Below are 12,440 nucleotides of genomic sequence, written 5' to 3'. Positions count from 1 at the left end.
TTAAAAAAAACACTGAAGCAATTCAGCTAAACATAAAAGGGATAATTCAAAGTCTGTTAAGGCCGCATACAGGCCGCATACAGCTCAATATTGATGTAAATCACATGATGCATGCACAAGATTTGAGACATTTCCTTTTTCCCATTTTTATATTACTTTATTGTGTCACCATTGCAACTCCATTTAATACATTCAATATACTAATAATCCTTAGAAGAACAATAGGGTCTACACACTTTTTGTTTATGCCCTAAATAGTAGATCAGTAGGTTATCTTTTTCAAGCCAACCTAATAATAAGTTTAAATAGTAGATCAGTGTTACGTCCCTATTTAGTCTAGGGTTGAAGGAACGTGTAACAGAATAAAATCAAATAAATAAATGATGTGATGTGTGGAGGCAGCAAAGTTCAGCTCCCAACCCCAATACTTTAACAAGGATAACCCAAGACAAACTCAAAAGTAAACAAGAGGTTTTATTCTTATGAGTGATGGAGGATTTCAAGGCTTCAAGAGGGGGAAAAGGAAAAATAACAAACATAAACCCTCTAACTATTAAGGGGGAAAACTAACTAGGCTACACAAGAAAAGAAAAGGAAAAATACAATAAATACTCTGACTAACTTAACCAGGAGAAAACAAGATACAATAAAGAAAAAACACCCACCTCTCTACCAATCCTTTCTCCAAAGACTTAACATAGTAATACTAATAATAAAGACTTTAACACAGATAAATATTAGTAAATAATAACTTACAACATAACAAGAAACTCTTGTTGTAGGCACCAATTACCACAAGAGTGTTCAACAAGATGACACTGAAAAGGATCAATCAACTAAATATAATTAAGAAGAACATTTCAATAGAACTTCGGGGTTGAGATTTGAAACCACACGATGCAGCCTCCACACAAACACACCCAGGTCTATGGAATCATGCTGCTTAAATCCCCCCAGCTTCCTCTCCTCCTCCAATCACATCAGGTTACCAATCATTGGAGTCAGGTGGCTGCCATTACTTCCTGCTTATGGTACAGCGAGGGAGAGAGAGAGAGAGAAACGGGAAGAAAGAAAAGAAAAAGAAACAACAAACCCAATACGTCTTTGGACGTAACAATCAGTATGTTGGCTTTTTCAAGCCAACCTAATAACATATTTTAAAAAGCACAAAAATGACTTGAATGCTTTTACTTACTTTTGCACCTCCGCCCACCCCTGTTGTTCCGCTGTGGAGGATCTGTGGACACTCCAGTCAAATTTAATATAATTTGTAAAAAAAATTTGATGAAACTGCTGCAGATATATGTCCTGCAATGTTTGGAATCTCTATGATTTACAGTCTCTGCACCCAGACATTTTTAGGGCAAAAAGGGAAAAATAAAAATAGAATGCAAATGCACTTAAAGAAGCAGTGCCAATCAGTTGTGTAGTCGGGGCCAAACGAACATATATGCTGTATGCTTTTTCCCAGGGCTGTTTGCGTATAACGACTTCTAAGGATCAATATTGGCATATAACCTTGGTATACCCACTTGTTTTGCTGCTTCAGAAGTCCATAATCTACTGTTGTGTTAGTTTCCCTTTAATTGTATTGGAAGTTTTTTTGTAATTTGTAAAAGAGATTCTTTGTTGTAATTGGTGCATTATCACTTGAATTCAACCATTCCCCACCCCTGACAACCGTTGTCACCACCATCATCGACTGAGGGAATTTATGATAGTGAGTGGAGAGAGAGAGAGAGAGTCACCCTCATGCTGAAGTAGTATCATAAAATTAATTAACAAAATCTGCCAAACGTCCTGTAAAATAAGGAATCATCCCGTAATTAAGGGAAAAAATAGTGTTTCGTATGAAGAACATACGCAATGCCGTTTGTCCGTATTTTAGCGTCACACACCCAAACTGCTGAGAATATTTCACAAATCGATAGACATGTTCCTGAAACACACACACCTTTCGTGTGAGTTGTGTGAGATATCGGATGTTGCTTTACACAGACGCTACACATGACAGATACGGCTGTCTTCTGTTGTGTTTTCTGTCAGAAGCAAGATAATTATGTCAAAATCATATAGCATTCGAGTGCATGTTAATTGTTTCCCACCATTTGGATTGTAAAACACCAGTAAATTCATGACATGCCAATACATGTTATTGCATATGTCAGAGCTTGTTCTGGAAGAGAGAGAGAGGTAAGAAAAACTGCATAACTTCATTAATACAAAATAAATGTACAGTAGTACAGGTTTAGTTAAAACACTTAGCATGGTTTTCTTACATTTCCCTTATGATAAACACTATTTAGTGCCAAAGACACTAATCCAATGAGAAATACACCATTTTCACATTAAGCCTTTTCTCTCTTCTTCCCTGTCATTGTATTAAAGCAGTTTTATTTTAAGTTTATTAGGGGACGTTCACACTGAACATGTTTTTGCGTCCGTCTGCAGTGTTTTTCAATGTAAAGCATTGTCTCGCGCAGTAAATATGGCTCATTCCTACAATTCTGTGTCATTTAAATCGTGTGTTTAAAAAGTGTACACACACATAAAAAGTGTGTGTTTTATTTATATTAATTTTATCCAATTACAATTTTGATAGGCTTGTTAAAAAGAGTAAAGACTTTTTATAATGTAACGTCACACAGTCTTTGGACTAAAAAAAGTTACATTTTAAATCATTGAAATCCTTTTATATTGCACTGCCACTTCCTCATGTCCCAAAAACTGCATGTCAACCATCTTTGACAAAAATAAACATTAAATCATTGGATTTTTATTTTCCCCCTCATACAGTTAAGAGTTTATTTTTACATTCTCTCTCTAACATGTATTTATTTGTGGACATTTGTGTAATAATTTTAACAAACAATTTTAATTTTTCCCTTGATTTATTGCGCACCTTTTTATGTCAAGATACCATGACCTTTCATTGAAGATACATGTTAGAAAGTGACATCACTCACACCAGAGGTGGACATCAGACATTCTGCAAAATTACTTTTGAGTTATTTGAAGTTTATTTCATCTCTATTGTTTTATTTATGTTTTTCATATGTGGTCAAGCAAAACATGTCCACCCTGTTATGAGAAGATGTATGGGAAATTAATTTAATTTTAATTTCAATATATTTATGTTACAGGATAAGCGGTTGACGATGGATGGATATTTATGTTAAAAGAAATAAAATCGTAAATATCAGTTTACAAATATGTTAATAAGTTACCATCGTTGTGATTTTTATTTTATTTTTTTAGGTTGTACCCTAATGAACAATCCAGAATCACACCAGGACTACTGAAATGTAAGTTCTTTCTGTTCTCTTTCCTTCTTATAAACGCATGATTTGTCTCAGAATTTTTCATCTAAATTTTGTGTTCAGATTTCTGTGAGCTCACACTGGATCCAAACACAGCACACCCTACCCTCTTACTGTCTGAGGACAAAAGAAATGTGACACGTTTGATTGAAGTTCAGTCCTATCCGGATCATCAAGACAGATTTAAGCACTATGAGCAGGTTCTGTCTGAACAGAGTCTGACTGGACGCTGTTACTGGGAGGCTAAATTGACTGGTGGGGGTCACATAGCAGTGACATATAAAGATATCTGTAGAAAACAAGGCCGTGACAGTCGGTTTGGACTCAATGAAAAGTCCTGGAGTCTTTACTGGACTAAAAACGGTAATGTTTGCTCTGCAAGTCACAACAATAAGAACACTTACGTTCCTCCCCCTTCACCCTCCTCTGACAGAATTGGAGTGTATCTGGACCGGTCAGACGGCATTCTGTCCTTCTACAGCGTCACTGACACACACACACTCACACACTTACACACATTCAACACCACATTCACTGAAGACCTCTATGCTGGATTTAGGCCTTATCCTGATTCCTCAGTGACTTTATGCTACAGCCCAAGACGAGGAAATACTGAAAATAATTCACTCTAGACTCATGCATTTACGTATCTATCACAGACATTGTGATTTAACATTTACGGATTGCCACCAATTTACTTAAATTTTAAGTGCCTCACTGTAACCTAGATTAATTCCTTTTTAAAGAAAAGGAGGCATGAGTCAAAATTGTATTTTTGTGTTTATCGACATTAAGCCAGAAATGCTTACTGTTGAGCTTAAAGCAGAACTATGTCATTTTTACGACATTACTGCCACCAAAGAGAATTGCAAAAATATACAATATTTTCAAAACAGCTGTGTGAGTACACCCGTAACCTGCCATTGGCCAAACAGAGAGATTGTCCTGCCCCCGATGTGTGCCATTGGTCAAATTAATGTAGGTGGGTGGGGTCTAAGTGATTGCTCAAAACAAACAGGAACTATTATAGTTTTCATGAAAATTAACCTCTTAATATAGTTGTCTTTGCATAATAAACTGAGATAGAAGAACATATTTTAACACTGAAAAAAGTTACATACTTTAGATTTAACTTGTTTTATTCTATTGAACATAAAATATTCCTTTTTTAATGATTTAATTGTCGATGATTGAAGCTGATCTCAGGGTTGTTATCATTGCAACAGATCCAAAAACTTAAACCTGCTTGGGACACATACAGTGTGTGAGTTTCAGAAAACCTGCAATCAATTAAAAATTCAGACATGGAGCTGTTGCTTCTTACAGTAAGAAATGAAAAATGTAACAACATGTATTTCAATTTGTACCATAGCCGACCAGCACTGGATTAGTTTGTTTGATCATTTCTGATTGTACAGTATACTTATACATGTAATTATTTTGATTCAGCTTGCTAGATAAAGTTTGCCTTTGTGATATTATAAGTATAAAATGTCAATTTATGATGTTACAGCTTCACTTTAAATGTGATAATATATTTCCTAATACTAACTTTAACAGTACAGTCTAATAGTGTCCAATATGATTTCATTTAATTCATGCAGCGTATTTAATTTTCACTTTAGTATAACTGTCATGAATGTGAATCTAGTCCCTCTCACTGCCGAATGGGAGAGAAAGATACATATTTACTCTTGTGTACAGTCATGGTTTGACTAGAAAAAAAAAACAGAATCATGCAGCTAATAATTTCATGCAGCTAAAACCACAAATGAGCAAGAGACTGTTCCTAACTTCATTTTATGGTGTTTGTTTGTCCTCTGTTTAATAAGTATCTCTTGTTGTTGTATCCCTCACTTGTAAATAACTGTAGAATGGCTGGCTGTAAATGTTATTGAAACAGAAAGGAAGCCACACAGCAATGCACAATTCTGAAAGCTTTATATCCTATGTATTTTAACTAACTTAAGCTCATTAGTGAGATTTGTGATGGTGATGGTGGTGGTGGGATAGGGGTCCACCAAACATTTGAGGTTATGAAGGGGGTGTCCTTTGTTCAAAAACATTTGAGAGTCCAGTAGATCTGCTATATGAACTATATAAACAAATTATTGTGGCTTTATTGCTTAATGTTTTCAGCATTGTTGTTATGAATTAGTTAAAGATCGATATGTTTGAGTATAAAATTTATTTTTGTGGGGCACGATACATTTGAAGAGATGTTCCTTTACACCAGGGATTGTCAAAGGGGATGGTACCGCCCCCCAGGGGGCCTTCAAAGAATGCCAGGGTGTGCTTATGTTACAAATAATAACTCTTAATAATCAAATCTATTGTCAAGTTCATCTTTGCATTAAATCGTTTATCTAGACTTGGATTATATCAGTTGGTTCTCAATTATACAGGTTGATATGCGTTTGTATTGCAGTTCATCTGATTCTGAAGTCTAGTTATGTATCTGAAGAATCAGATTTAGCAGCATCAAATACACAGGTTTGAGCCACAACCTCGGCTAATGCACCTGAATGACTTTGTTGATGGATACGGCTCAATGGACAGAGCAGAGAAAAGGTGTGTTTTTACACGCAGACCGGTCTCGAGCCCTTAAACATGCAGCTCTGTGAGAATCAGTGAAAAAAAGGTGCGAGCAGAGGAAACCATTTCAATTTGCACAGAATTCTTCATAACCACCCTTGAATGTACTATAGTAACACTAACTGTACATTAGGGAGAAATACATTGATAATAAATATTATCATATCACTACTTCAACTCTATTAAATTTGTCATAGGCTACATTAGGGAGTGAGGGAATATGATTGATTTTTGTTTCAGCTTATAAATATTTATATTTTGTTTTTATTGTTTTTAAACGTGGTTAGAATAGGTCTTCTGTTTATCATTTAAAAAATGCCATAGTTTGTTTTATAGAAATCATGTTACATTTAACCACTGTGTTTTTACCATTGTTAAACCTATCAAATAAATAATTAATGAATACATACAAATTTAAAAAAGTTTAAATGCTAAATATTTTTTTTTAAGATGAAATAAAAATGTATAAATAAAAAAATAGGCTAAACTATTTTTGATTGTGTATGTTTTATAGATGTTATATGTATCCTTACTGTTGTTGCTACGAGTAAATTTACATCTGCATACAAATCAAAATAAAAAAGATTGAGAACCACAGATTTACACTTTCTTTTCAAAATCTACAAATATTTAAGTTTACACACATGCTTGAGTTACTGTTAGCCTCTTGAGTTCTACTTCTTTACTATCTATAAGACTGCTGACATTTTTATCCATAAACAATTGACTTGATATACAGTGGTGGCCAAAACTTTTGGCACCCTTGGTAAATATGAGCAAAGAAGGCTGTGAAAAAGAAATCTGCATTGTTTATCCTTTTGATCTTTCTTTGAAAAAATTCACAAAAATCTAACCTTTAATCGAAGTAAAACAATTGAATGAGGGGAAATGTCTCATTATTAAATAATGTCTTTCTCCAAAACACATTGGCCACATTATTGGCACCCCTAGAAATTCTTAGGAGTAAAATACATGTGAAGTATATTCCCTTTCATTTAATTTTTTTTTTGTGCAATGGGTGATTAGGAACATGAAATTGTTCAGCGATAACTTCCTGTTTCACAGGGGTATAAATATGAGGTAACACGCAGGCCAAATTCCCTTAAATATCCATCACAGTGGGAAAAATATAGTTCTGATGTGCGGCAAAAGGTTGTTGAGCTTCACAAAATTTACATTTATGCATTTAACAGATGCTTTTATCCAAAGCGACTTACAGCGCAATTATTACAGGGACAATCCCCCTGGAGCAACCTAGAGTTAAGTACCTTGCTCAAGGGCACATTGGTGGTGGCCTTGGGGTTCGAACCAGCGACCTTCTGATTAACAGCCCTGTGCTTTAGCCACTACGCCGCCACCACTACCAAAATGGGGAAAATAGCCAAAGAATTGAATAATAATTAACAAGTTCCAATTAACTGGAGATGTTAAGAATCGGCCTGAAAGAGGACATGTGTCTATATTGTCAACATGCAGTGAGGAGGATGTTTCAAGTGGCCAAAGAATCTCCAAGGATCACAGCTGGAGAATTGCAGAAATTAGTTGGGTCTTGGGTTCAGAAAGTCTAAAAAAAAATATATGACATCACGTACATCACCACAAGTTTTTTGGGAGGGTTCAATTAAAAAGCTTCTCTCATCCATCAGCAAACTCAAGCATCTTCAGTTTGCCAGACACTACTGGAACTTCAAATGGGACCGGGTTCTGTGGTCAGATGAAACAAAAAAAAAAAAGAGATTTTGGCAGCAAATACCAGAGATGGGTTTAGCATTCACAGAGATGAAGAGGTACCCAATGCCCACGGTTAAATATGGTGCTGCATCTTTAATGTTGTGCTGCCGTTTTTCTGCCAGAGGTCCTGGACATCTTGTTCGGATACATGGCATCAGAAACTATCAAATACTAAAAGATAGTAAATCTAAACCTCAATGCTTCTGCCAGAAATCTTACAATGGTCCCTGGTTGGATCTTCCAGCAGGACAATGATCCAAAACAAACATCAAAATCAACACAAAAATGGTTCACTGACCACAAAATCAAGGTTCTGCCATGGCCATCCCAGTCCAATGACCAGAAACCCATAGGAAACCTGTGGGGTGAACTGAAGAGGACAGTCCACCAACATGGACCTCTGATCTTGACGGCTCTGTAGAGATTCTGAATGGAGGAATGGTCTCGGATCCCTTGCCAGTTGTTCTCAAACCTCATTAGGCATTATAGGTGAAGACTCAGATCTGTTATCATGACAAAGGGAGGTTGCAAAAAGTATTGAATAAAAGGCTGCCAATAATTATGGCCAATGCATTTTGGAGAAAAATATCTATTTAATAATAAGATATTTCCTCTGTTTAAATCGTTTTACTTCAATTAAAAGGTTAGATTTTTGTAAAAAAAAAAAAAAAAAAAAAAAACACATCAAAAGGATAATCAATTCAGATTTTTTTTTCAGAGCCTTCTTTGCTCATATTACCAAGGGTGCCAATATTTTTGGCCACAACTGTAGGAACACAAGTAAATGCAAAGCTTCATTTCCTTAATGAAGATCACCTTTAAGAAGAGGATATTACTGAAATTCTTGTCAGTGAATGACAGAGAGGGGAGGAGCAAGTCATTTTTTACTGTCAACAAGACTTACCCATCAGCTGAAATATGTTTCTAGACCAAACAGTTCAATAGTTAAAAGTAAAAAGAGTTCTGGTGGTGCCAATACAGGGTTTGGCCTAGAGACCCCAAATCTAATGTAAGGGGTTCATTTGAATCTTCATGAGGAGAGTAACTACATACAAAATGAATTATTAGACTTCTGGTTTGTTTACTCTTACACAAATTAACCATGGTTTTGTTACTGTATTGCTTTTGTTTATGTAAATTTGAGTGCATAAAGTACTGTATCTTTTACAACCGGTCACAGTGTAACACTGACAATGCAAAAGGCATTAACCTACTGATGGGATATTCATTGCAGTGTTTTGTGTTGAGCTTATTCATGTGTTGTTGTTTGATAGACAGATCTATTCATACGTGTTATTTTGATGGAGATAACCGTTTTGAATGCAGTGTTGGCTTTTGCTAGAGATTTGTAGGGGTTTGTGTTTAGAGTTTTGGGACAATGGGCCAAAAAGTCAGCAAACGTGTAAACAATGTACTAAAAAAAATAAATAAAAATGTACTGCCCAAAGACAAAAATTATTAGCAAAATGCATAAAAATGAATGGTAATCAGTGCTATGCCCTGAAATAAAACCCAAATCGGTAAAAATAAAACTCTTAAACCACAAACAATATACCAACTGTAACTTTTAGACAACCAGTCACCCATACCAAATGAACTTTAAGCTGGTGATGCTAGCTGTAACGCAAGGAGGAGGCAGACGAGGAGTGCGGATCTAAACACTGGTCTTTATTGAACAAGGTGAAAATAAGACAGGAACAAAGGAATGTTATTTAATATTGTGTTGTCTGCAATTATGTTGTTCTGGATGTCTCGTAGTCTAATGGTATCGTTTGCAATCACCATGTTCGCAATAGCGGTCTCCTGTTCTGGTGTGAACTGCCGGTGTCTTCCACCATGGCCTGGCTGTCTCAGATCTGCCGAAGATCCACAAATATGATTGGTTACAGTAAGCTAAAATTATCTCTTTTAATATGAAATGGCATTACTGAAATATTGGACAACAATTACGGAGTAACAGGCCTGTTGATATGTTGGACTGCAGCATACTACAGTATACATAAATAAAGAGCATAGTGTAGATGGCAGGTAACTTACCGGTTCTCATTTCTGAATGTACAGATGATAGATGCAACAGTGTAGTGGCTCAGGTTGGGCTGAATTCTCTCCCCAGCCTTCCTCATACTCAATCCAAGGTTGAGCACATGGTCAACCAATGTGGCCCTGATCTCATCTGAGACAACTGTCCTTCCTCGTCCTCTTCTTACTCTCACTCCTGCACCTCTAGCTCTTGCTTCACACTTGACTTCCATTTTCCTCTAAAACAGGGGAGCTCATCTGTGGCCTTTTATAGTGCCAAAGCTCTAAGTGAACAATTCAGCAACTAGTGTTTACACCTGTGAAGAGTGGGTTTTGCTAATTGGTAGATCTTGGCATTATGATTTGGTGTTGCTTTCCAAAGGGCTAAATAGATTTTCACTTTGAATGTTGTGCCTAATGTAGAGAACTGTGTGTAGTGTTTTGCAAAAAGTGTGATATAGAAATGAAAACTGACTGTAAAGTCGGAATTGTGCTTGAAATTTTGCAGACTGATTAGCGCTGATTCGGTCAATATGCTGTCAATCAATCAGTGCCTGACTCTCATGCTTTCATTCTAACTCTGTCTCTGCAGATTGCTATGAATGAGACGCACTGATGGAAGAGCAGAAACTATTTACACAACTAAAGAAAACAACTAAATGACACAGTCAACCACATTTTTGGTCACATTCAAATCAGGAGGAACTTAAAATGACTTGAAATCTAAAAAGGTTTGTGAGAGACACGCTTTTTAGTGAGCAATCGCTCTCGAATATATATATATATATACGTGCCATCATGAACCCTGTGTAGTTTACCAAGGAGTAGGTGACTAAATAAAGTCATCTATTAAAAATAAGATGACTATAAAAAACATCATGAAATATACATGAAATATGCTTGTTGCTGTATTCTTGTAGGTATTATATTTAAGGAAATGAAAAAATAATAATTATAAAACAATGCATACACTTGATGAGTGTCACGGTTTCGTGTCACCCGCACCATGTTTTCTGTTTCACCCATCACTAGTCACTTCACGCTCCCTTGTTGTCCGCCCGTGTTTTCTGTTTTACCGTTCACTCTCCCTGTCATGTCTTCCGTGTTGTCCGCCCATGTTTCACTGTCTCTGTCAAAACTACATTTCCCATCTTTCCCGGCTCGCTCTGCCAGCTCAATGTTATTGTCCGCACCTTTTCGTGATTTTATCACCGTGTCCTGTCTATTTAAACCCGCTTGTTTTCCCTTTCCTTTGTCGTTTGTTGAATATTGTTTAGCTTGGTCTTGCGTTTTCTCCCCGAGTCCTTTGTCTATGCCATCGTGTGTCTTGAAACCTTGTTTTGCCCATCGCGGCAGTTTTCCTTTGTTCCCGTTATTTTGGCTTGCACCTGCCCTTTTTGTTTGTAAGTAAAGTTAGCCTGCTCTTGGATCCGCTCACCTTGCCTGCCTCGCTGCATCATCGTAACAATGAGTATTTTATTTAACTTGATTTGATAGTGTCAACATCAACGTAAAAAAATAAGTATTTCATGCTTATTTACAGTGTAGGTTAAAAAAGTATTTCACATGCCGTCCCGTACAGAAATCTAATATATGAAATGTCTAGGGATAAAGGGATAATGATCCGCAGCGACAAGACCCCACGTGTCATCCTCAATAAACGTTCCTCTTTTATGTCCTTCCCTCAGGACGCACACACCTCCTTCTCACCCCTCACAGGTGAATGATATAATCTGGGCCCTGCCTTTGTCAGTCAACACTATTCCTAACTGTGTGCCTGTGGCAGGGCGGAGTGTAAAGAAGTCAGTGGAAAGGAGGAGGCGAGAACCGGCTTGATAATATAAATATTTTTAATATAAAACTTAAACAAACACACACATGACGGACATGTCCGTTAACGATCTCTCTCCTGCACGTTCCTCTGCAGTCGACCCTTATCCCTCTCGGAGGCTTGATTAGTTTAATACGGGACCGGGTGTGTAGGATCACGACCCAGCCATGCCATCCGCCCTGCCACAATCTTGTTTTATAAACAACACTGCATAAGATAAGTTATATACACATATATATATATATGTGTGTGTGTGTGTGTGTATGTAATAATTTTTTTGGTCAAATGTAAATCAATCAGCCACAATACAGAACATACAGAAATGAAGAGGTAATGCTATAACACATTCACAATGCAGAACACATGTACACACACATAAAAGTCAGATCAAAGTCTGAGTCTCACCCCACAGTGAGAACGTTTGTTGGAGCTGCTCCTTCCAGACATAACTCTACATCTTTCGGTTTTGGAAACAAGTACATTTTCCCACAGCTCTGGGTTATACATATTTCTTCCTTGAGCCTTGCTCACGGTTCATACTGTAGCAACAACATGGTAAAACAGTTTGGTGTACAGGAGACCCTGCAACTTTTATTGTACTCAAGTGAGGCCTGGTAGACACTGTGCCAGATGACCCCTTGGATTAAGTCTACAAATTTACAAATAATGGACTTTTATAATATCTAAATATATACCCAATGCATAACTTGTAATAATATAATATCTTGAAATTTGGTTCAAAATTGGCTTGGAGAGATCAGCGTATGCATGGAGCACTGAAGCCATCAGACTATTGGCCATACTCAGTAGATGTAATTTCATGTCATTTCTTTATTTTTCTTTCCAGCAGAGGCTAGCAGAAACCACCAATGCATGACATGATGATAACATAGAATGTGCTTATTTTATATGAAAAGGAATGGTTTGCATGAGTAATTTAGAGG

The 12,440-nt window shown here is 36.6% G+C and overlaps 1 protein-coding gene across 2 annotated transcripts in view; it reads left to right on the top strand.

The window, feature by feature from the left end:
* LOC127651726 (NACHT, LRR and PYD domains-containing protein 3-like) overlaps positions 1–12,440 on the top strand; it is a 38,149-nt gene that overhangs the window by 19,814 nt on the left and 5,895 nt on the right. Inside the window, exons 7-8 of one of the 2 annotated variants that reach the window (XM_052137707.1) lie at positions 3,259–3,305; positions 3,384–6,391. In XM_052137707.1, coding sequence (XP_051993667.1) covers positions 3,259–3,305; positions 3,384–3,952 — 616 coding nt within the window. In that variant the 3' untranslated portion in view covers positions 3,953–6,391. Of the gene's footprint in view, positions 1–3,258; positions 3,306–3,383; positions 6,392–12,440 lie in introns of those variants that run through there. The other variant, XM_052137708.1, reaches the window with a different exon arrangement.

This window comes from Xyrauchen texanus, chromosome 11 (genome assembly GCF_025860055.1).
Source record: "Xyrauchen texanus isolate HMW12.3.18 chromosome 11, RBS_HiC_50CHRs, whole genome shotgun sequence".
NCBI lineage: Eukaryota > Metazoa > Chordata > Actinopteri > Cypriniformes > Catostomidae > Xyrauchen > Xyrauchen texanus.
This window is presented reverse-complemented; position numbering and strand designations above follow the sequence as displayed.